Source organism: Cherax quadricarinatus, chromosome 71 (genome assembly GCF_038502225.1).
Source record: "Cherax quadricarinatus isolate ZL_2023a chromosome 71, ASM3850222v1, whole genome shotgun sequence".
NCBI classification, from domain to species: Eukaryota; Metazoa; Arthropoda; class Malacostraca; order Decapoda; family Parastacidae; genus Cherax; species Cherax quadricarinatus.
This window is the reverse complement of record NC_091362.1, coordinates 13,076,967-13,102,178: the sequence shown is the minus strand read 5'-3', so window position 1 is coordinate 13,102,178 and position 25,212 is coordinate 13,076,967. Positions and strand designations below refer to the sequence as shown.

General features: G+C 45.8%; 1 protein-coding gene across 7 annotated transcripts in view; it reads right to left on the bottom strand.

Moving 5' to 3' along the window:
- LOC128700302 (potassium voltage-gated channel protein eag) overlaps positions 1–25,212 on the bottom strand; it is a 480,722-nt gene that overhangs the window by 117,955 nt on the left and 337,555 nt on the right. For 5 of the 7 annotated variants that reach the window (XM_070100036.1, XM_070100042.1, XM_070100037.1 and 2 more), the window contains exons 3-4: positions 15,687–15,819; positions 4,687–4,701 (exon numbers count right to left, since the gene is read on the bottom strand). In XM_070100036.1, coding sequence (XP_069956137.1) covers positions 4,687–4,701; positions 15,687–15,819 — 148 coding nt within the window. The remainder of the gene's footprint in view (positions 1–4,686; positions 4,702–15,686; positions 15,820–25,212) is intronic. The other 2 variants (XM_070100038.1, XM_070100041.1) reach the window with 1 other exon arrangement.

Below are 25,212 nucleotides of genomic sequence, written 5' to 3'. Positions count from 1 at the left end.
GGGTGAGGGAGGAGGGTGAGAGTGGGTGAGGGAGGAGGGTGAGAGTGGGTGAGGGAGGAGGGTGAGAGTGGGTGAGGGAGGAGGGTGAGAGTGGGTGAGGGAGGAGGGTGAGAGTGGGTGAGTGGGTGGGAGGAGGGTGAGAGTGGGTGAGAGTGGGTGAGGTTGGAGGGTGAGAGTGGGTGAGGGAGGAGGGTGAGAGTGGGTGAGGGAGGAGGGTGAGAGTGGGTGAGGGAGGAGGGGGAGAGTGGGAGGAGGGTGAGAGTGGGTGAGGGAGGGTGAGGGAGGAGGGTGAGAGTGGGTGGGTGAGAGTGGGTGAGGGAGGAGGGTGAGAGTGGGTGAGGGAGGAGGGTGAGAGTGGGTGAGGGAGGAGGGTGAGAGTGGGTGAAGGAGGAGGGTGAGAGTGGGTGAGGGAGGAGGGTGAGAGTGGGTGAGGGAGGAGGGAGAGAGTGGGGGAGTGGGTGAGGGAGGAGGGTGAGAGTGGGTGAGGGAGGAGGGTGAGAGTGGGTGAGAGTGGGTGAGAGTGGGTGGGAGGAGGGTGAGAGTGGGTGAGGGAGGAGGGTGAGAGTGGGTGAGGGAGGAGGGTGAGAGTGGGTGAGGGAGGAGGGTGAGAGTGGGTGAGGGAGGAGGGTGAGAGTGGGTGAGGGAGGAGGGTGAGAGTGGGTGAAGGAGGAGGGTGAGAGTGGGTGAGGGAGGAGGGTGAGAGTGGGTGAGGGAGGAGGGTGAGAGTGGGTGAGGGAGGAGGGTGAGAGTGGGTGAGGGAGGAGGGTGAGAGTGGGTGAGGGAGGAGGGTGAGAGTGGGTGAGGGAGGAGGGTGAGAGTGGGTGAGGGAGGAGGGTGAGAGTGGGTGAGGGAGGAGGGTGAGAGTGGGTGAGGGAGGAGGGTGAGAGTGGGTGAGGGAGGAGGGTGAGAGTGGGTGAGGAGGGTGAGTGTGGGTGTGGGAGGAGGGTGAGAGTGGGTGAGGGAGGAGGGTGAGAGTGGGTGAGGGAGGAGGGTGAGAGTGGGTGAAGGAGGAGGGTGAGAGTGGTTGAGGGAGGAGGGTGAGAGTGGGTGAGGGAGGAGGGTGAGAGGGAGGAGGGTGAGAGTGGGTGAGGGAGGAGGGTGAGAGTGGGTGAGGGAGGAGGGTGAGAGTGGGTGAGGGAGGAGGGTGAGAGTGGGTGAGGGAGGAGGGTGAGAGTGGGTGAGGGAGGAGGGTGAGAGTGGGTGAGGGAGGAGGGTGAGAGTGGGTGAGGGAGGAGGGTGAGAGTGGGTGAGGGAGGAGGGTGAGAGTGGGTGAGGGAGGAGGGTGAGAGTGGGTGAGGGAGGAGGGTGAGAGTGGGTGAGGGAGGAGGGTGAGAGTGGGTGAGGGAGGAGGGTGAGAGTGGGTGAGGGAGGAGGGTGAGAGTGGGTGAGGGAGGAGGGTGAGAGTGGGTGAGGGAGGAGGGTGAGAGTGGGTGAGGGAGGAGGGTGAGAGTGGGTGAGGGAGGAGGGTGAGAGTGGGTGAGGGAGGAGGGTGAGAGTGGGGGAGGGAGGAGGGTGAGAGTGGGTGAGTGGGGAGGAGGGTGAGAGTGGGTGAGGGAGGAGGGTGAGAGTGGGTGAGGGAGGAGGGTGAGAGTGGGTGAGGGAGGAGGGTGAGAGTGGGTGAGGGAGGAGGGTGAGAGTGGGTGAGGGAGGAGGGTGAGAGTGGGTGAGGGAGGAGGGTGAGAGTGGGTGAGGGAGGAGGGTGAGAGTGGGTGAAGGAGGAGGGTGAGAGTGGGTGAGGGAGGAGGGTGAGAGTGGGTGAGGGAGGAGGGTGAGAGTGGGTGAGGGAGGAGGGTGAGAGTGGGTGAAGGAGGAGGGTGAGAGTGGGTGAGGGAGGAGGGTGAGAGTGGGTGAGGGAGGAGGGTGAGAGTGGGTGAAGGAGGAGGGTGAGAGTGGGTGAGGGAGGAGGGTGAGAGTGGGTGAGGGAGGAGGGTGAGAGTGGGTGAAGGAGGAGGGTGAGAGTGGGTGAGGGAGGAGGGTGAGAGTGGGTGAGGGAGGAGGGTGAGAGTGGGTGAGGGAGGAGGGTGAGAGTGGGTGAAGGAGGAGGGTGAGAGTGGGTGAGGGAGGAGGGTGAGAGTGGGTGAGGGAGGAGGGTGAGAGTGGGTGAAGGAGGAGGGTGAGAGTGGGTGAGGGAGGAGGGTGAGAGTGGGTGAAGGAGGAGGGTGAGAGTGGGTGAAGGAGGAGGGTGAGAGTGGGTGAGGGAGGAGGGTGAGAGTGGGTGAAGGAGGAGGGTGAGAGTGGGTGAGGGAGGAGGGTGAGAGTGGGTGAAGGAGGAGGGTAAGAGTGGGTGAAGGAGGAGGGTGAGAGTGGGTGAGGGAGGAGGGTGAGAGTGTGTGAGGGAGGAGGGTGAGAGTGGGTGATGGAGGAGGGTGAGAGTGGGTGAGGGAGGAGGGTGAGAGTGGGTGAGGGAGGAGGGTGAGAGTGGGTGAGGGAGGAGGGTGAGAGTGGGTGAGGGAGGAGGGTGAGAGTGGGTGAGGGAGGAGGGTGAGAGTGGGTGAGGGAGGAGGGTGAGAGTGGGTGAAGGAGGAGGGTGAGAGTGGGTGAAGGAGGAGGGTGAGAGTGGGTGAGGGAGGAGGGTGAGAGTGGGTGAGGGAGGAGGGTGAGAGTGGGTGAAGGAGGAGGGTGAGAATGGGTGAGAGAGGTTGGATAGAGTCGTTGCATGGGACGAGAAGGGACAAGACTGGATTCTGGACACCAGGTCCACACAACCCTGTGATGCCAGGGTAATGGTCTGAGACCAGAACCACACAACCCTGTGACGCCAGGGTAGTGGTCTGAGACCAGGGCCACGCAACCCTGTGACGCCAGGGTAGTGGTCTGAGACCAGGACCACACAACCTTGTGACGCTAGGATAGTGGTCTGAGACCAGGGCCACACAACCCTGTGACGCCAGGGTAGTGGTCTGAGACCAGGACCACACAACCCCGTGACGCCAGGGTAGTGGTCTGAGACCAGAACTACACAACCCTGTGACGCCAGGGCAGTGGTCTGAGACCAGGACCACTTAACCCTGTGACGCCAAGGTAGTGGTCTGAGACCAGGACCACACAACCCTGTGACGCCAGGGTAGTGGTCTGAGACCAGGACCACACAACCCTGTGACGCCAGGGTAGTGGTCTGAGACCAGGACCACACAACCCTGTGACGCCAGGGTAGTGGTCTGAAACCAGGACCACACAACTCTGTGACGCCAGGGTAGTGGTCTGAGACCAGAACCACACAACCCTGTGACGCCAGGGTAGTGGGCTGAGACCAGGACCACACAACCCTGTGACGCCAGGGTAGTGGTCTGAGACCAGAACCATACAACCCTGTGACGCCAGGGTAGTGGTCTGAGACCAGAACCACACAACCCTGTGACGCCAGGGTAGTGGGCTGAGACCAGGACCACACAACCCTGTGACGCCAGGGTAGTGGTCTGAGACCAGGACCACACAACCCTGTGACGCCAGGGTAGTGGTCTGAGACCAGGACCACACAACCCTGTGACGCCAGGATAGTGGTCTGAGACCAGGACCACACAACCCTGTGACGCCAGGGTAGTGGTCTGAGACCAGGGCCACGCAACCCTGTGACGCCAGGGTAGTGGTCTGAGACCAGGACCACACAACCCTGTGACGCCAGGGTAGTGGTCTGAGACCAGGACCACACAACCCTGTGATGCCAGGGTAGTGGTCTGAGACCAGGACCACACAACCCTGTGACGCCAGAGTAGTGGTCTGAGACCAGGACCACACAACCCTGTGACGCCAGGGTAGTGGTCTGAGACCAAGACCACACAACCCTGTGACGCCAGAGTAGTGGTCTGAGACCAGGACCACACAACCCTGTGACGCCAGAGTAGTGGTCTGAGACCAGGACCACACAACCCTGTGACGCCAGGGTAGTGGTCTGAGACCAAGACCACACAACCCTGTGACGCCAGAGTAGTAATGAAAGTCAAGTTACAGACGTGAGAGAAAATACAAAAGGTTGGACAATATTAAGAGTGTTGTGGAACACTTTAGAGTGATGTGCATCATGTGTCAGAGCACAAGATTTAACTGCTTGTCTGACCAGTCAGAGCTGAGAAATTAGACACATTAATCTTTAATGAGGAAACGTTTCGCCACACAGTGGCTTCACCAGTCCAATGCAAAGAAGAGTGGTGAAGATCAGGAGATTGAGTAATCAATCCCTCAGCCTGAAGTCGATGTAAATAGTCTTTTCAAGATTGATGGACTGTTTAAATCGACTCCAGGCTGAGGGACTGATTACCTCAATCTCCTTCTGATCTTCACCATTCATCTGTACTGGACTGAGGAAGCCACTGTGTGGCAAAACGTTCTCTGAACTATTTATCGACATTCAGAGCTGAAAAACTGATAAAGAATAGAAACAGGAATAAATGAACCACAGAGGGGAAGAGGGAAGGTTGAGAGAGAATTAGAGACACTGAGAAAGAAAAGAAAAGAATGATTTAAGGGGGAAGAATGGGAAAGTGAGAGAAATTGAGATGAGAGGTAAACAGGGATAATCTACAATATAGGAAATGGAAGCTGGGGATATGAACGGAAGGGGCAAAGCATTAATGGTCGTCAGCCCTTGTAGAGGAGGCTGGTAAGCCCAGGAGATAGTGTGTGTATGTGTGGGTTAGTAGCTGAAGGTGGCGGGTTAAGAGACAGTGAGATAGTGGAACCTTGTACTACCTGGCAGTCCGCTGTCTGTGGAAAGAACAGTGGATGGGATTAGTACACAGTGTGGCAGCCGCCAGCAGCAGACGATAGATGAGCCAGAGAAAAACCACACTACCCAAAGCTAACTAGGGCATGAAGCTGGCCTACCCACTGCCCACCCGCCTCTACCAGGGGTCAGCATGCATGGTCAGGACAAGTGGTGCGATGCTAGTATGTCACAGGGTCACACAGAATCTTATTATAACATAGATGCATGACAATCTTAACATTGCTCAATGATCTACTGTTCTACCAACTGGATCTTGTATAATCCTATAATTTAACCAAAACTGTCTTTATGATTAAACAGGTGTTTTCTCATCGACACAGATGCAAAATGCAATTTAGCTAGAGGATTAGTGAATTACTAAGGAGCATGTGCTGGAGGGTGGGGACCACCTAGCCGACACTACTGTACAAGCCTGCCTGTACACGGGGCACTGCCCACCACGATGCCACAACCGCTAGTACTACACGCCCAGGCGTGCCCCCAAACCCCTCCACCACCACGCCCAAACGCCCACATACCCCTCATACCCAATACCTGACGCCCGGCTGTTTTCCCTCTTGTGCTGCAGACATGACATTGATTCACTGATGTTTTAGGTTGAAAGTCGCAATACCGTGACTGGAAGAATTCGTGACAAATCCAGTAACTGGAAGTGACATCTGAACGATATTTGGTCCTTCCTGGACTGCTGGCGAGTTCATAGCGGTCCAGGACTGACGGTAACGACATCCACTTGGAATTGTCAGTTTATATTCGTGTTTAGGAATAATTACGACCATAAACTAAAGTCTATGGACATTGTACTCAACAAATTAACACCAAATCAAACCAAAAACAAAGGTTAGAGAATCTCTGCTTATCAGCGTTGACAAGCATCAAAGATTCCATGTGTGACTTAACAGAACATTGGAGCTCACGTTGGATGATTCAAGACGACTCATCCTTCATACACAGAACGGCATTAAATTTACAGCGGGAAATTTCAAACGATTGGTATGCTTTCTTCGACATTTTTGCTGCACGTCTGCAACTGCAGTTGGACTACAGCTCCAGCACCGAGGGTTAGGGATCAGGGGCAAATGTGGGCGCGGGTGTAGGGGGTATGGGTGGACACACCCACAACAGTACGAGACACGAACCTGGGTCACCTTCCACCCACCCAGTTAATATTTATCTGTCCAGTAACTCAGATCTCAATGACCTGACCTGTACTGACCTTGAAGGGACGTAGGGATCAAGGGTAGGTCATTTGTGTTATATAATTGTTATAATGTGGCTTAATTTTAATTTCACAGTAACGTGAAGATATCTAGATAAAGCTTCTATTAATAACAAAAAAAGGCACAATACCGTGACTGGAACGATACACAAATAACCCGCACATAAAAGAGAGAAGCTTACAACGACATTTCGGTCCGACTTGTACCATTTACAAAGTGACTTTGTAAATGGTCCAAGTCGGACCGAAACGTCGTCGTAAGCTTCTCTCTTCTATGTGCGGGTTATTTGTGTAAAGCATCTATTATATGGTAAGTATTGTAAATTTTGAGTGAGGCTGGAAGGTGACCCAGGCATGGAGGAGGCAGGGTTCACGCAGTAATAATTACCCGCTTTACTCTTGGATGGGCCAAAATACAGCCTAGAATCTGTAAAGGAGGTATAAGGGCAAGCTTAAGATAGTGAGTGAGACACGGGGAGGAGTGAGTCCTGCTGCCTTGCTCTAACAACACCATCACTATCACCACCACCACCACCATCACCACCACCACCACCACCACCACCACCACCACCACCACCACCACCACCACCACTTACATCACCACCATTGCCTAAACCACCACTTCCACCTACAGCTCCAACAACACCAATCTCCACAACATCAACATCACCCCCAACCACCTCACGTCTCCTACAACATCTGCAACACCACCACTACCACCTACAACACGACCACCATCTACAACACCTACACAACCACCTAACGCACCTCCCATCTTGTCAATATGGAAACAATCTTAATTTGCACCATGGCTAATTAATCTGAGAAAAATCTGCATAAAGACTCAGGTAGGTTGCAAGTGGGCAGACGTGGGCGCGGTGGTGGCAGGTGGTGATGGTGGTGGCAGGTGGTGATGGTGGTGGCAGGTGGTGATGGTAGTGGCAGGTGGTGATGGTGGAGGCAGGTGGTGGGAGAGGGAATTGTTAGGAGGGGGGTTAGTAGGGTGAGGTGGTGTTAAGGTGGAGTGGTGGTAGTAGTGGAGGTAGTGGTTATGGCAGGCGATGTGTGGTGATGGTGGTGGTGGTAGTGGAGGAATGATGGTTGGGAGGTGGGTCGGTAGTGGGATGGGGTGGTGGTAGTGGTGAGGTGGTGATGATATTTTAACACAGTGATGGCAGGTAAAATTGTGAGGTTTGGTGGGTTGGAACGGTAGGGAAGTTGTGTGTGAGGGGAGGGGGAAGGTGGATGTGGAGGAGGGTGATGGAGGGAGGCAGCAGGAACCCCTCCCACCACCAGTGAAGGGGATCCTAGGACAGGTCTGCTGGGCGGCTCCTCCTAGGAGGGGAGACTAAGGGAAAAGGGGGAAAAATTTCCGGGGGAAAAACTAGGAATATGAGAATATATTATTTATACAATAAAATCTAATAAAACAGTCTATTGGGACTTTAATATGGCAAGTGTAGTGGAAAGTCTATAGAGGCGCATGTGGTTAGGCATAGGTGGTCTTAACGAGCTAGTTAAACGTGAATTAATGAGTAAATTCAACATAGGGAACACACTGTTCCAGGAAAGTGAACAACCACAAGCTCTTTATAGACATTTTCACGACCATGTTCTCGCAAATGAGGGAGTTGCTACATTAACAGCTCAAACTAAATATATTCAAAATGTTGGAAAAAGTGGCCATGTAATTAACGTATGTTGCAGAAGAACCAGTTTTGCGCTTAACGATGGTCTGAACCGAGCTGTGGGGGGGGACACCTCAGGACTGACTACAGATGACAGGTACAAGTATTGATATAACTCCTGTTTTTAACACCTGGCAGAGGGTTGTATAATCATGAGTGTCATTTTACTTAAGGTAATAGGGGTCAGATACTGTAAATTGTTACCTTTTTCTGTATCCATACAACCTGTGACTCTTGGCACAGATAGTTAAAGAGGATAATTTATAGTTGTCTGATTTTTTTTATCTTCTAAGGATTTTATTTAGAACTTTAAAACAATTCATCTACCTTTACTGCGCATGTCAGTCTGTTTAACTACAAGGTCATGCCATTTGGAACGTACAATGTGCCAGTTTCATTTCAGTGCATTATGCACGAGGTGATGTAGGAACTGCTTGGTGTTGAATTCTATTTAGATGACCTGGTTGTGAGCCAGACATGGGACTCTCACATAATGCAACTAATGGCTCTCTTTGAATGCCTGGTCTATGGCATTTTCACTGTTACTTTGGTAAAATGTGAGTTTCGGCAAGTGATGTAATTTTCCTAGGTCACATAAGAGGACAGAAATCAGTGGATCCAAAGCAGGAGAAAATCGATGTCAATATTGTCTTATCCATCTTCAAAAGACTGAAAATCTCTCATGAGATTTCTGAGCATAGAGGGTTATGATGATCGATTTTTCCTAAACTTTTCACAAACTGCTGCCCCTCTTTCTGCTTTGACTAGTAATAAAGAACCATTTTGTTAACATTTGCTCCCATTTTGTAGCATCCTGATTTCTTATGTTCATTTGTTTCACACGATGATATAAGTGAGGCTGGCATTGGTGTTGTACACCTCTAAGACATCCAGAACACAGGTGTTTTACATCTGATAGCAAAGGTCAAGTGACACCAGTGTAATTATAATACTGTTGAAAAAGAAGTGTTGGAAATGGTGAGTACATATGAATATTTTAAGGTATATCTAGGAACTATTTTCCCACATTATCAAGTTGTACCACGACCATAATTACAGCAGTTTCATCCACTGCGAGAACAGGAATGTGTGTCTCATCAGCCGGGCACTAAGGCTTCACTCAGTCATTTGTCATCAGCATTCAGTGCATTAAGAGACTACTTACTGTGTTAACAGAGGCTCTGTCTCGACTATAATTAAATCTGAATGGGAGAATATCTTCTAATTGTTTCGGTTTTGTCCACTGTTTCTGTTAATACGTCATGCATATTCTATAATTATTTGTCTGTCTGTAGGGGAATATTTAGTCATACTTTTCTATTTACTGTTTTTTTTTGCTTATTAATGTCGCATTATTTTTATCTAATATAACCCAATTTAAATGTTACGGATTTGTTAAGTCACAGGTGTCTCATCCTTTCTGACCCACATACATTACTGGGGCTTATAATTGGTACCTCATATTGACTACGGCATCTAAGAAGCAGCTGGAGGTAGATCTACACCTGTGATCTGCTGTCTTCACACTGATTACACCTGGGGCTCGAACTGCCACCAAAAAAAGGAATCTTTCTCGTTCTCTCTAAGTAAAGAATACGACCTGCAGGTAAAGGATATCTCGACCGGGTTTAGGACAGCGATAATAATAATAGTAATAATAATAATAATAATAATAATAATAATAATAATAATAATAATAATAATAATAACAATAATAATAATGATAATAATAATAATAATCTTTATTTCTACAAGTATATGTATGAGGTATACAGACAACAGCTGACATCAATGATGTACTACTATATAGAAAGCCCCTGGTGATTTACCTGGAGTTTACCTGGAGAGAGTGCCGGGGGTCAACGCCCCCGCGTCCCGGTCTGTGACCAGGCCTCCTGATGGATCAGAGACTGATCAACCAGGCTGTTACTGCTGGCTGCACGCAATCCAACTTACGAGCCACAGCCCGGCTTGTCAGGTACCGACTTTAGGTGCTTGTCCAGTGCCTGCTTGAAGATAGCCAGAGGTCTATTGGTAATCCCCCTTATGTATGCTGGGAGGCAGTTGAACAGTCTCCTATAAGATTCCTTTAGCTTAAGTTCGATGTTTGCTATTTCTCTGACCAGTGACTCCCTACGCATTTCCGATATATTGGCCTCTTTTAGCCGCTCTGTTATTCTTTTCCGTCGCCTGTAAAGGAAGCGCCTGTCTCTTTCTATTTTACATCTACTCCTCCTTTTTCTTAAAGGAATAAGCCTAGAGCATACATCGAGTGCCACCGAGTTAATCTGTTCTAGGCATAAGTTGCGGTCTGTGTTGCTTAGTATATCTTCCCAGCTTATATCGTTTAGGACTTGGTTTACTTGGTCCCACTTTATGTTCTTGTTATTGAAGTTGAATTTGGTGAAGGCTTCCTCGTGACTAATCTCATTTTGTCGGTCTGGGGCTCCGCGCATACATATCTGAACCTCGGTTATGTTGTGATCTGAGTATATTGTTTTTGATATGGTGACATTTCGTATCAGATCATCATTGTTAGTGAAGATGAGGTCTAGTGTATTCTCCAATCTAGTAGGCTCTATTGTTTGCTGGTTTAAGTTGAATTTTGTGCAGAGATTTAAAAACTCGTGTGAGTGTGAGTTCTCGTCAGAGCTGCCTCCTGGTGTTATTACTGCAACAATATTATTTGCTATATTCCTCCATTTTAGGTGCCTCAAGTTGAAATCCCCCAGGAGCAAGATGTTGGAGGCAGGAGCTGGCAGATTTTCTAGACAGTGGTCAATTTTTAACAATTGTTCCTGGAATTGCTGGGATGTTGCATCCGGAGGCTTGTAGACTACCACAATGACTTGATTTTGGTTCTCGATCTTTACTGCTAAAACTTCCACTACATCATTTGAGGCATTAAGCAGTTCTGTGCAAACAAGTGACTCTGCGATATACAGGCCAACCTCCCCCCCCCCCTTTTGCCTGTTCACTCTGTGTAGAGCATTTCGGGCAAACTAGGTCAGTTTTGTTCCCAGGATGCGACCCACACCAGTCAACTAACATCCAGGTACTTATTTTACTAAGAAGTGAACATGGACAGCAGGTACCTTAAGGAAACACGTCCTAATGTTTCCATCCGTACCGGGGATCGAACCACAGACCTCAATAGTGTTGTCTTTGGGCTTGCAATGGATTAGACCTGTAACTGTTTTCTTGCTATATTTTGGCGTAGAACATTTTAAAAACCGTTATTTTTATTGTATTATTAAACCTCTTTTAACACACGTTTCTTGGGCGAAACGTGTCTCGGGGTGAGTGCGTTACGAGGACCAGGCTGTATCTCCCTTCTGAAGAGAGATAGACTCCATTACGTAGTATAGCCTTTGCATATTTTGTTTTGTGAGGCTTCTGCCTAGCATTGTCAGGGCAAAAATAACAATGATCTGGTAGCATTGTCAGGGCAAAAATAACAATGATCTGGTAGCATTGTCAGGGCAAAAATAACAATGATCTGGTGGCATTGTCAGGGCAAAAATAACAATGATCTGGTAGCATTGTCAGGGCAAAAATAACAATGATCTGGTGGCATTGTCAGGGCAAAAATAACAATGATCTGGTAGCATTGTCAGGGGAAAATAACAATGACCTGGTGGCATTGTCAGGGGAAAAATAACAATGATCTGGTAGCATTGTCAGGGAAAAATAACAATGACCTGGTGGCATTGTCAGGGGAAAAATAACAATGATCTGGTAGCATTGTCAGGGAAAAATAACAATGACCTGGTGGCATTGTCAGGGCAAAAATAACAATGATCTGGTGGCATTGTCAGGGCAAAATAACAATGACCTGGTGGCATTGTCAGGGGAAAATAACAATGACCTGGTAGCATTGTCAGGGGAAAATAACAATGACCTGGTAGCATTGTCAGGGGAAAATAACAATGACCTGGTAGCATTGTCAGGGGAAAATAACAATGACCTGGTAGCATTGTCAGGGGAAAATAACAATGACCTGGTAGCATTGTCAGGGGAAAATAACAATGACCTGGTAGCATTGTCAGGGGAAAATAACAATGACCTGGTAGCATTGTCAGGGGAAAATAACAATGACCTGGTGGCATTGTCAGGGGAAAATAACAATGATCTGGTAGCATTGTCAGGGGAAAATAACAATGATCTGGTAGCATTGTCAGGGGAAAAATAACAATGATCTGGTAGCATTGTCAGGGGAAAATAACAATGATCTGGTAGCATTGTCAGGGGAAAATAACAATGATCTGGTAGCATTGTCAGGGGAAAATAACAATGACCTGGTGGCATAGTCAGGGCAAAAATAACAATGATCTGGTAGCATTGTCAGGGGAAAATAACAATGATCTGGTAGCATTGTCAGGGGAAAATAACAATGACCTGGTGGCATAGTCAGGGCAAAAATAACAATGATCTGGTAGCATTGTCAGGGGAAAATAACAATGACATGGTAGCATTGTCAGGGAAAAATAACAATGACCTGGTGGCATTGTCAGGGGAAAATAACAATGACCTGGTGGCATTGTCAGGGGAAAAATAACAATGATCTGGTAGCATTGTCAGGGGAAAAATAACAATGATCTGGTAGCATTGTCAGGGGAAAATAACAATGACCTGGTGGCATTGTCAGGGGAAAATAACAATGATCTGGTAGCATTGTCAGGGGAAAATAACAATGATCTGGTAGCATTGTCAGGGGAAAATAACAATGATCTGGTAGCATTGTCAGGGGAACATAACAATGACCTGGTGGCTGTTCTAGCTGGTAGAAGGAGCTCTCTGAGCACAGAGCTCAAGATGAAGTAAGCGTCTCCTTACGGCAGTGCCAGCAATTTCCTTGTTAAGTGGTGAGATGTATATACCTACTCAGCTAGATTTTATTATACTAGGCCCACATTTAGGCATTTATGGGCAATCCAATATAGTTGTACGTAAAGTTTACGAGGCCGCCACCTAGGTGGGAGCCCCTCATTCTGGCAGCTCACCTTCACCTACCTCTCGAAGATGTAGCCGACACAGGTGAACCTGCTATGAGGATTATTTCTAAAACTAAATATTCTAAATATTTCTAAATCTAAATATTCAATTTCAATTCATTATTTCCAACTCTTTCTTCACAGGACTTTCTCAGAGTACTCTTGCTCCTCCTGCCACTTACACACTTCTCTTCTTCCTTGCTTCTTTCCTCTTTTCCTTCTCTCCTCCTCTTCCTCTCTACCTCACCAAGTGTTAATATTTAATAAGCATAGGTTTCATTTTTTAGTGATGTAAGTATGTTCGTTGATGTCACGTTAATATCTAGTTGATGTCATGCTGATATTTTGTTGATGTGTTGATATTAAGTTGACATCTGGTTGATGTATAGTTGATGATATATTGACATGCATGGGTGATATTTCTAGTTGATGTCAAGATGATGTCTAGTTGATGTTAGTTTGACGTCTAATTGATGTCATGTTGACGTCTAGTTGATGTGATACTGATGTCTAGTTGATGTCATGTTGATATCTAGTTGATGTCATGTTGATGTCTAGCTGATGTTATGTTAACGTCTAGTTGACGTCATGTTGATGTCTAGTTGATGTGATGCTGATATCTAGTTGATGTCATGTTGACGTCTAGTTGATGTCATGTTGATGTCTAGTTGGTGTTATGTTGATGCCTAATTGATGTCATGTTGATGCCTAGTTGATGTCATGTTGACATCTAGTTGATGTCAAGTTGGTATCTAGTGGATGTCATGCTGATATCTAGTTGATGTCATGTTGATATCTAGTTGATGTCATGTAAATATATAGGTTGTCTAGTTGATGTCAAGGTGATATTTAATTGATATCAAGTTGATATGTAGTTAATATCCAATTGATGTTATATTAATATTATGTTGATATTTTAATTTACATATTTAATAAGTATCCAAATTTGATTTGCATTAATGATATGTCTAGTAACAGTAGTGTTTGTTGTCTACTAACAGTACTGTTTGTAGTTAATGTGTCAAGTAACAGTACCGTTTGCCATTAATGTGTCTGTTACAGTACCGTCTGTAGTTAATGTGTCTGATAATAGTACCGTTTATAGTTGATATGTCCAGTTGTAATGTCTAGCAGAAGTTTTAAGTAATTAATCTCGATCATGTCTAAAGATCATGTCTAAAGATCATGTCTAACTACGTCAGGTTTACTAACTGAATAAGTGAGTGATAAAAGTTTCAACACGAGCGAGCGAGTGATTCTTCTGCCACTTACGTTGTCACTACCGTGAGGTTATGATTCAGTTTTAAAGGGTGGATGATGGATCATACGTAGAGTGTATTAAGGGAAGCTATGGGTTATAATTATTGAAAACTGCAAAAATAGTACTGAAATATATTTTGTGGTGCTGTTGGGACATTGTCTTCCCAGAATAATTATATATATATATATATATATATATATATATATATATATATATATATATATATATATATATATATATATATATATATATATATATATATATATATATGATTTATGACAATTTTTAGATACTACTGCAGACTACTGGACAGGAAAGTTTGAGAGAAAGTCAGCCCTTTCAATAAGCATGACGGCCGCCCCTCAACGAGCATAATGGCCCCATAACAAGCATGATGAGCCCATCAGTAAGCATGACGATCGCTCCTCAGTGAGCATGACAACCCTTCAACAAGCATAACGAGCCCCTCGACAAGCATAATGGCCCCCTCGACAAGCATAGTGGGCCCCTGAACAAGCATAACGGGCAGTATCACGGCCCCTCCCATTCAGTCCTCCATAGCACAGTATATACAATAGCTACAGTGAACGTAGTGAAAAAAATGGCAACAGGATTACAAAAGGCCTTCCATAACAGCCGTATTTAGAACATAAGAACATAAGAAAGGAGGAACACTGCAGCAGGCCTGTTGGCTCATACTAGGCAGGTCCTTTACAATTCATCCCACTAACAAACATTTGACCAACCCAATTTTCAATGCTATCCAACCTAAATTTGAAACTACCCACACTTGAGTGAGCATAAAACGGCTTTGTTGTCCTTTAGCGAGCATAGCATAAGTGCATCAATGGCCCTTAGTGAGCATAATGTGGCAACCTCAAGGCCCTGGAGTTAAGATAACGGAACAATTTAATTGCCCCTTATTATACCATAACGGACTAATTGCCCCTCAATGAAGATAACTTAAAAGTATCAAAGTCCTGAGTGAGCAAAACTTAGTGCTATCATAGCCCTTAAGTGAGAATAACATAATAGTATCATAGGCCCTGACTGACCATAACTCAATGATATATTAAGGTGATATATTAAGGGTACCATAAACCCTGAGCAAAGATAACAATAATATAGTCTCTAACCGAACATATCAATCAGGCCTTATTGCCCTTGAATGAGCATAACATAATGACCTTATAAAATGCACTCTCATAACGTGCGAGAAGCATAACACCAATGGTACGAAAATAATAGCAAGCCCTAAAGTGAGCATGACAGGCCCTAGAGTGAGTATTACACACGCCCCAGAGTGAGCATGGCACGATAGGCCCCAAAGTGAGCATAACAGACGATCCATGGAAAAAAGGCCCCAGAGTGAGCATGACAAAATAGGCACCAGAGAGTGACACAACAGGAACCAAAGGGAGTGTGACAACAGGCCTGAGAATGAGCATAACGTAGCCCTAGAGAGATTGGCAACAGGCCCCAAACTGTGCATAACACAAGAGAACCCGAGTGGGCATTGCACAACAGGCCCCAGAGTGAACATAACGCAACAGGACCCCAAAGTGAGCATAATACAAGAGGCCCCAGAGTGAGCATAAAAGGCCCCAGAGTGAGCATAACAAAAGCCCCAAAGTGAGCATAACACAAGAATCCCCAGAATGAACACAGCACGACCGACTCTAGAGTGAGCATAGCACAACTGACCCTATAGCAAGAGGCCCCAGAGTGAGCATAACAAAACAGGCCCCAAAGTGAGCATGAGCACCTCAAGGTATGTCAAGATAAGGGTGTAGTCACTCACGATTCTTCTTGTAGAGGAGGATCTCGAACTGGTCCTGCTGCTGGTTCTCCAGACACTGTTCGATCCTGGAGATGGTCTCCTTGTCCGTCAGCTCCCCGTACATGAAGGCGCAGCGACATGACTTCTGCATCACCTGTGGAAGAATAGGCAAGTCAGCACACACGCACGAGGAGTACATAGGCTTTACGTTGGGAAGAAATCTTTATCGGGACAACGTTTCGCTCCGTGTAGAGCTTTACCAAGGCTTGATAAAGTTCTACACAGAGCGAAACTTCAAAACAAAAATTAACATCTTTATTTCTTTGTGTAATATACAAACTCTAGTTTACATGTAAATAAAATATTGTTAAGCAACAAAGAAAGTTGCAATCATGTATGTGGATATATTGTGTAAATAAATGATAAACTGAACATATTATTATTATTATTATTATTATTATTATTATTATTATTATTATTATTATTATTATTATTATTATTATTATTATTCATGGGTAAGCTTCCAGTCCATAGGGAGTTATACAGCGCTTGGAAAATTGGGAAATAGTTAGTAGTTACATACGATCCATGGAAAAAAATTAAGGTCCCTTACGCTTTCAGCGTTATTCCTGTCTGTACCTCAAGTGCCTCAGTCTCTTGTAAGGTACAGTACATTATCAAAGACATTCTTACCATCCAGGAATATGCAGTCCACCCATTCCTCTCTCTTTCTCTCTTGTCTCACTTCTGCTCCTTTTTACTAAAATTCCAACAGGCTTTTAAAACAAGATTTGACATCACTGTTTATGAAACAAGTTCTCGACCACTTTCCTAATGATCCTCATTACCTGACAGAGTGGGTTTTTAATTGGCATTGGTCAATATGATGCTTCCAGTGGGTCTTCTGTCTTAAATATTGGAACTACACTTGCCGTATTTCAGATCTCTGGCAAATCTCCGTTGTTCACTGATCTGGTATAAGCTAGTGGCTCAGACAGTGCTTCTGTTCCTTCTCTCAGGATCCATAGTGATACTGTCGTGTTCCAGTGTCTTCAATATATTCAGCTCTTTATGTTTTAGTTTAATGTTTGTAATGGTTTGACAAAGGTTCTTGAGAGCGAAATGTTGACGAAATAAATGTCACATTAGATGCATCTGTGTCCGTTTACTAAATACTTCTTTCTCTGTTGAGTGTTTGATATCCTGAACCTCTTGAGGTCCCCTTTATTTTCGACTCTCTGGTGCTGTGTGTGTGTGTGTGTGTGTGTGTGTGTGTGTGTGTGTGTGTGTGTGTGTGTGTGTGTGTGTGTGTGTGTGTGTGTTAGGGTACTATTAGCAAATTGGCCACTGGATAATCCTCTCGTGGAAAGTTTTCTTAAATATCTTCCTAGTACGCCATTGTCCACTCTGAAAATTTACACTGGAAAAACTTCTGGTGGTACAAAGCTTTGTGTGATGATGGTAGAGAGGGGAAAGTGAATGATGGTAGCGCAGAAAGTGGGTGGTGGTGTCGGAGGTAGTAGATGCTGTTAGCGTATTTCGAGGGCAGTAGTGACAACGCAGGTAATGGATGGAGGTAATGGAGGTGAAGGATAGTGGCAGTGAAGGTAGTGGTTGATCCAGGGTTCTCTGAGCCTTATATTCCACTAGCACACAGGGAGGATCAAAGGTAGGACAAGCCGAGTCGTGAGTCTAGCCAGAATGAGATTCTGTAAGCACGACTGAGTCTTCAGTCCTGAGACTTAGTCAGTCTTCAGTCTTGGGAATGAGTTCTTTCCTCTTTTGAGGGAGATATAGATGTAGAGTGGAAGTAAGAAACGAAGAGGCAGTACATTAAGCAGAAAGAGAGTAGCAGGAAGTGGGAAGACTGAAAACAAATAATGGGGACAGAAAAGAGTAGTATATAAATAACAGAAGAAAGGTGATAGTGAGTGAGGACAAGTATATAAGAAAGGATGTTATGGAGTCTGATTATGAGTTAATACACACACACACACACACACACACACACACACACACACACACACACACACACACACACACACACACACACACACACACACACACACACAAACCTACTGGAGATCTACGATAAGATAACAGGAGTAAGACAGGAGAGAGAGGGCTGGGTAGACTGCATCTTCTTGGACTGTAAGAAGGCTTTCGACTCAGTACCACACAGGAGACTAGTTGAAAAGCTAGAGGAGCAGACAGGAATAATAGGGAAAGCACTTCAGTGGATCAGGGAATACTTGACAGGAAGGAAACAACTTGTGTTGGTAAGTGACGAGCTGTCAGAATGTGTGCATTTGTCGAGTGGGGTTCCACAAGGGTCAGTCCTGGGTCCCGTGCTGTTTCTTGTATATGCGAATGACAAGACGGAAGGGATGGATTCAGAAGTGTCCCTGTTAGCAGACGATGTGAAGCTAATGAGGACAATACTAATGGACGAGAATCAGGTAAACCTATAAGGAGATTTGGACAGACTGTAAGCCAGGTTTGTCAAATGGCTCCTGGAGTTTAACCGCAGCTAGTACAAAGTCGTGAGGTTTTGGGAAGGACAAAGAAGACCCCAGAAGGAGTACAGCCAAGGAGGTCGAAGGCAGCAAAAGTCACTCAAGAAAAATGATCTTGAGGTGAGTACCATTTTCAGTACATCTTCTGAGGCGCGCACACTAACCAAATAACTGTTGTAGCAGCCTATGAGTAGAAAGTAAGACACAGGCAACAGTTAGAAGCCTACTGTGTAGGCTAAACGTTTCGGAATAATGATACCTAACTGTTGTCTATGTGTCCTACTTACCAATCTGTCGGTATTGTATACCCACACGGAATAGGAGGAGAAATTTTTTCCCGGGTAGAGGCGTGGTTGATAAATAGGCAGCAGAGAGTTTGCATAAATGGGGAGAAATCAGATTGGGAGCATACTGCAAGCGGTGTTCCTCAGGGGTCAGTGTTGGGCCCGTTGTTGTTCACAATTTACATAAACGACATAGATGAGGGAATAAATAGCAACATAAGCAAATTTGCTGATGACACCAAAATAGGCCGTCCAATTCATTCTAATGAGGACACTAGAGCACTCCAGAATGATTTAAATAGACTGATGCATTGTTCAGAGAAGTGGTAGATGCAGTTTAATATTGACAAATGCAAAGTTCTAAATGTTGGACAGGAAAATAACCATGCCACATATAAACTAAATAATGTAGATCTTAATACTACTGCCTGCGAAAAGGATTTAGGAGTTCTGGTTAGCAATATTCTAAAACCAAGACAACAGTACATTAGTGTTCGCAATAAAGCTAACAGAATTCTTGGCTTCATATCTAGAAGTATAAACAATAGAAGTCTTCAGGTTGTTCTTCAATTCTATATATCCTTGGTTAGGCCTCATTTAGACTATGCTGCTCAGTTCTGGTTACCTTATTACAGAATGGATATAAATGCTCTGGAAAACGTACAGAGGAGGATGACAAAGATGATCCCATGTATCAGAAATTATCCCTATGAGGATAGACTGAGGGCCCTGAATCTGCACTCTCTAGAAAGGAGTAGAATTAGGGGGGATATGACTGAGGTGTATAAATAGAAAACAGGAATAAATAAAGGCGATGTAAATAGCGTGCTAAAAATATCCAGCCTAGACAGGACTCGCAGCAATGGTTTCAAGTTGGAAAAATTCAGATTCAGGAAGGATATAGGAAAGCACTGGTTTGGTAATAGAGTTGTGGATGAGTGGAATAAACTCCCGAGTACTGTCATAGAAGCTAAGACTTGTAGCTTTAAAAATAGATTAGATAAATACATGAGTGAGTGTGGATGGGTGTGAGTTAGACCTGACTAGCTTGTGCTACTAGGTCAGATACCATGCTCCTTCCTTAAGTGAATGTGACCTGATCTGCCTAGGTTAGGGTGTTGGCTGAAGCCGGTAGGAGAATTGGACCTGCCTCGCATGGGCCAGTAGGCCTGCTGCAGTGTTCCTTCTTTCTTATGTTCTTATAAAACTTATGGAGAAGGGAGAGAGTGGAGCTATTAGCAACCAGAGAAGAGGCGAGGCCAGAAGCTGTGACTCGACCCCTGGAACCATAGTAACGCCAGAGGCAGAATAAAAACGATAAGGAATACCAGCGAGTGATATAAATAAATAAATAAATAAATAAAGAAATATATATATATATATATAAATATATATATATATATATATATATATATATATATATATATATATATATATATGTATATATATATGTATATATATATATGTATATATATATATATGTAAATATATATATATATATATATATATATATATATATATATATATATATATATATATATATATATATATATATATATATATAAATATAAATATATATATGAAAAAGTTTAAATAAGTCACCAGCTAGGCAGCAGGTGCTCCGGATATTAGGACCAGCGGCACTGTTTGACCTCGCTGACAAACGTGACCTGGTTTAAACCGGCGGTAAACCTCACACCGATGATTAATGTATGGTGGGGTGCTAGTGTGGGTAGGTGGAGTATGGTGGGGTGCTAGTGTGGGTAGGTGGTGTATGGTGGGGCGCTAGTGTGGGTAGGTGGTGTATGATTCAAATTCAAATTCAAATTCAAAGTTTATTCTCTATAAGGATTACAATGCTGAGTTTACAGAAATTTGGTTATTGTGTGGTTTACATGTAGTAAAATAGTGATTACAGAGTGTACCACTAGAACGCTTAGCATGGCTAGGCATTTCGGGCATACTTAGTTTTATTCTTAATTGTAAAATATTACAAATTATGAGGTAAGTCGGTATTATGGCTAAGTGACTAAATACTAGTTTGTAAGTTTAGCAATGTGAATGCTTTTGTTTTGGCACAGTACATAGTTTCAGTATTGGAGTATCACAGGATTCATTATTTTAAGATTGAGATTAATATTTCTGTTTATGGTCAAATGAGTGAGTGAGTGTAAGTGTGAACCACCAGGTGGTATTCGTGAAGTTAGTTGACGGGGTGTATCAGGGAGATAAGATGTTTTCTAATGGTAGTTTTGAAGGTGATGAATGTGTCTGCAGTTCTAGAGTTCTCAGGTAGGGTATTCCAGATTTTAGGGCCTTTGACATACATTGAATTTTTGTAAAGGTTTAGTCGGACACGGGGAATGTCGTAGAGATGTTTGTGTCTGGTGTTATGCCTGTGGCTTCTGTCACAACTATCAAGAAAGCGTTTTAGGTCAAGGTTGATATTAGAGTTTAAGGCCCTGTAGATGTAGATTGCACAGTAGTAAGTGTGGATGTGCTGAACTGGGAGTAAGTTTAGGTCTATGAAGAGTGGGGGGGGGTGTTGCCAGGGATGGGATTTAGTGATTATTCTTACTGCAGCTTTTTGTTGGGTTATTATTGGCTTTAGGTGTGTTGCTGCAGTTGATCCCCAAGCACAAATAGCATAGGTGAGGTATGGATAAATAAGTGAGTGGTATAGTGTGAGAAGGGCATTTTGCGGCACGTAGTATCGTATCTTGGAGAGGATCCCAACCGTTTTGGATACTTTTTTGGTTATATGCTGGATATGGGTGCTGAAATTCAGGTTGTTGTCAAGGTATAAGCCTAGGAATTTGCCCCCATTATTTCTGGTAATTAGAGTGATGGGGAGCTAGTGTGGGTAGGTGGTGTATGGTGGGGCGCTAGTGTGAGTAGGTGGTGTATGGTGGGGCGTTAGTGTGGGTAGGTGGTGTATGGTGGGGTGCTAGTGTGGGTAGGTGGTGTATGGTGTTGCGCTAGTGTGGGTAGGTGGTGTATGGTGGGGCGCTAGTGTGGGTAGGTGGTGTATGGTGGAGCGCTAGTGTGGGTAGGTGGTGTATGGTGGGGCGCTAGTGTGGGTAGGTGGTGTATGGTGGGGTGCTAATGTGGGTAGGTGGTGTATGGTGGGGTGCTAGTGTGGGTAGGTGATGTATGGTGGGGCGCTAGTGTGGGTAGGTGGTGTATGGTGGGGCGATAGTGTGGGTAGGTGGTGTATGGTGGAGTGCTAGTGTGGGTAGGTGGTGTATGGTGGGGTGCTAGTGTGGGTAGGTGGTGTATGGTGTTGCGCTAGTGTGGGTAGGTGGTGTATGGTGGGGCGCTAGTGTGGGTAGGTGGTGTATGGTGGAGCGCTAGTGTGGGTAGGTGGTGTATGGTGGGGCGCTAGTGTGGGTAGGTGGTGTATGGTGGGGTGCTAATGTGGGTAGGTGGTGTATGGTGGGGTGCTAGTGTGGGTAGGTGATGTATGGTGGGGCGCTAGTGTGGGTAGGTGGTGTATGGTGGGGCGATAGTGTGGGTAGGTGGTGTATGGTGGAGTGCTAGTGTGGGTAGGTGGTGTATGGAGGGGCGCTAGTGTGGGTAGGTGATGTATGGTGGGGCGCTAGTGTGGGTAGGTGGTGTATGGTGGGGCGCTAGTGTGGGTAGGTGATGTATGGTGGGGCGTTAGTGTGGGTAGGTGGTGTATGGTGGGGCGCTAGTGTGGGTAACGGATGTATGGTGGGGCGTTAGTGTGGGTAGGTGGTGTATGGTGGGGCGCTAGTGTGGGTAGGTGGTGTATGGTGGGGCGCTAGTGTGGGTAGGTGGTGTATGGTGGGGGGCTAATGTTGGTAGGTAGTGTATGGTGAGGCGCTAGTGTGGGTAGGTGGTGTATGGTGGGGCGCTAGTGTGGGTAGGTGGTGTATGGTGGGACGTTAGTGTGGGTAGGTGGTGTATGGTGGGGCGTTAGTGTTGGTAGGTGGTGTATGGTGGGGCGCTAGTGTGGGTAAGTGGTGTATGGTGGGGCGTTAGTGTGGGTAGGTGGTGTATGGTGGGGCGCTAGTGTGGGTAGGTTGTGTATGGTGGGGCGCTAGTGTGGGTAGGTGGTGTATGGTGGGGCGCTAGTGTGGGTAGGTAGTGTATGGTGGGGCGCTAGTGTGGGTAGGTGGAGTATGGTGGGGTGCTAGTGTGGGTAGGTGGAGTATGGTGGGGCGCTAGTGTGGGTAGGTGGAGTATGGTGGGGCGCTAGTGTGGGTAGGTGGAGTATGGTGGGGTGCTAGTGTGGGTAGGTGGAGTATGGTGGGGCGCTAGTGTGGGTAGGTGGAGTATGGTGGGGCGCTACTGTGGGTAGGTGGAGTATGGTGGGGTGCTAGTGTGGGTAGGTGGAGTATGGTGGGGCGCTAGTGTGGGTAGGTGGTGTATGGTGGGGCGCTAGTGTGGGTAGGTGGTGTATGGTGGGGCGCTAGTGTGGGTAGGTGGTGTATGGTGGGGCGCTAGTGTGGGTAGGTGGTGTATGGTGGGGCGCTAGTGTGGGTAGGTGGAGTATTGTGGGGCGCTAGTGTGGGTAGGTGGTGTATGGTGGGGCGCTAGTGTGGGTAGGTGGAGTATGGTGGGGTGCTAGTGTGGGTAGGTGGAGTATGGTGGGGTGCTAGTGAGGGTAGGTGGAGTATGGTGGGGCGCTAGTGTGGGTAGGTGGAGTATGGTGGGGCGCTTGTGTGGGTAGGTGGAGTATGGTGGGGTTCTAGTGTGGGTAGGTGGAGTATGGTGGGGCGCTAGTGTGGGTAGGTGGAGTATGGTGGGGCGCTAGTGTGGGTAGGTGGAGTATGGTGGGGCGCTAGTGTGGGTAGGTGGTGTATGGTGGGGCGCTAGTGTGGGTAGGTGGAGTATGGTGGGGCGCTAGTGTGGGTAGGTGGTGTATGGTGGGGCGCTAGTGTGGGTAGGTGGTGTATGGTGGGGCGCTAGTGTGGGTAGGTGGTGTATGGTGGGGCGCTAGTGTGGGTAGGTGGTGTATGGTGGGGCGCTAGTGTGGGTAGGTGGTGTATGGTGGGGCGCTAGTGTGGGTAGGTGGTGTATGGTGGGGCGTTAGTGTGGGTAGGTGGTGTATGGTGGGGCGCTAGTGTGGGTAGGTGGTGTATTGTGGGGCGCTAGTGTGGGCAGGTGGTGTATGGTGGAGCGCTAGTGTGGGTAGGTGGAGTATGGTGGAGCGCTAGTGTGGGTAGGTGGTGTATGGTGGGGCGCTAGTGTGGGTAGGTGGTGTATGGTGGGGCGCTAGTGTGGGTAGGTGGTGTATGGTGGAGCGCTAGTGTGGGTAGGTGGAGTATGGCGTTTAAAAGCTTTCGTGTAAGCGAGGGTCATTAAGGTTGCATATCACCTGTACACTACCAGTAAGGCGCTGTACAGGTGTTGGTAGAATTACCCACAATATGTATATGTGTTGTATATATATGCATATCACACATATATAAGGTAACGGGTTATATATACCTGATATACACATACTCAGCATAGAGACGTACAGACTTTGTGTATATACATTAGTATATATACAAGTGTAGGTGGACCTTTAGGTGTATGAGCACTTATACACACTTTGGTCAATATACTCTGATAAGTATATGTCTCCAGGTGTACTGTATATTCTCTGAGAGACACTGTATACACCTCTCTGTTTATATACCCTTGTGGTTTGGCTCAGCATTAAATATGTATATATATATATATATATATATATATATATATATATATATATATATATATATATATATATGGGGAAAGAGTGCATCTAATTTCCTTAAGGAGTTGGGAAAAAGACTCATCAGGGTAACTAGGGATCCCAGGGCAGCTAGTTTTCTGTTCCAGCGGCTCAGTGCGGCTGTTCAAAGGGGTAATGCATGCTGCATTTTGGGCACACGCCCCAGCTCTGAGGAGCTGGATGAGATTTTCGCCTTATAATCGGTGATACACACGTAACAACATGTACCGTATATGCCACCTTTATATCAACAATGTATCTCTTAAATCTTCTGTGCCATATTATGTAATAAAATATTCCTATATATATATATATATATACATATATATATATATATATATATATATATATATATATATATATATATATATATATATATATATATATATATATATATATATATGTATATATATATATATATATATATATATATATATATATATATATATATATATATATATATATATATATACATGGTTTGAGTCTAGGCAGGATGCCGTGCAGGCAGGTAGGCTCTAGAGCAGTGGTTCCAAATCTGTGGTCCCTGGACCCTGGTGGTCAGAAAAAAATAGTACTGGCTGTCCGTGAGCTAAGTTCAAAACTACAAGAGGCTGTCGTGTGAAACTGTAAACTTACTCAAGAAAAGGCTGATAAATATATACTAGAAAAATTTGAAAGCCGTTTCTAAATAGGCAGGAATAGTCTAATTTTTTTTAAGACGCTTTTTTAAACGATTGGTCTTATTTTATGGGCTGGGGGACTGAACGTGCCCAATCTCCAGCGAACAATGGTCAAGTGTCATTCAGTACAACTTATCAGACTTTTGGTTACATTGGAGTCTTGAGTAGCAAGAACTGCCATACAAAGCACTGAGATATTCAGTGCCATTCCCCGCTACATATTTATGTGAGCAGGCTTTTCTCCCAGCTGTTTTATGTAAATTCAAAACACGGAAACAGAATGAATGTAGAACTTGATTTACGTTTAAAACTGTCTGCCACTGAACCTAAAGTTCGAAACAT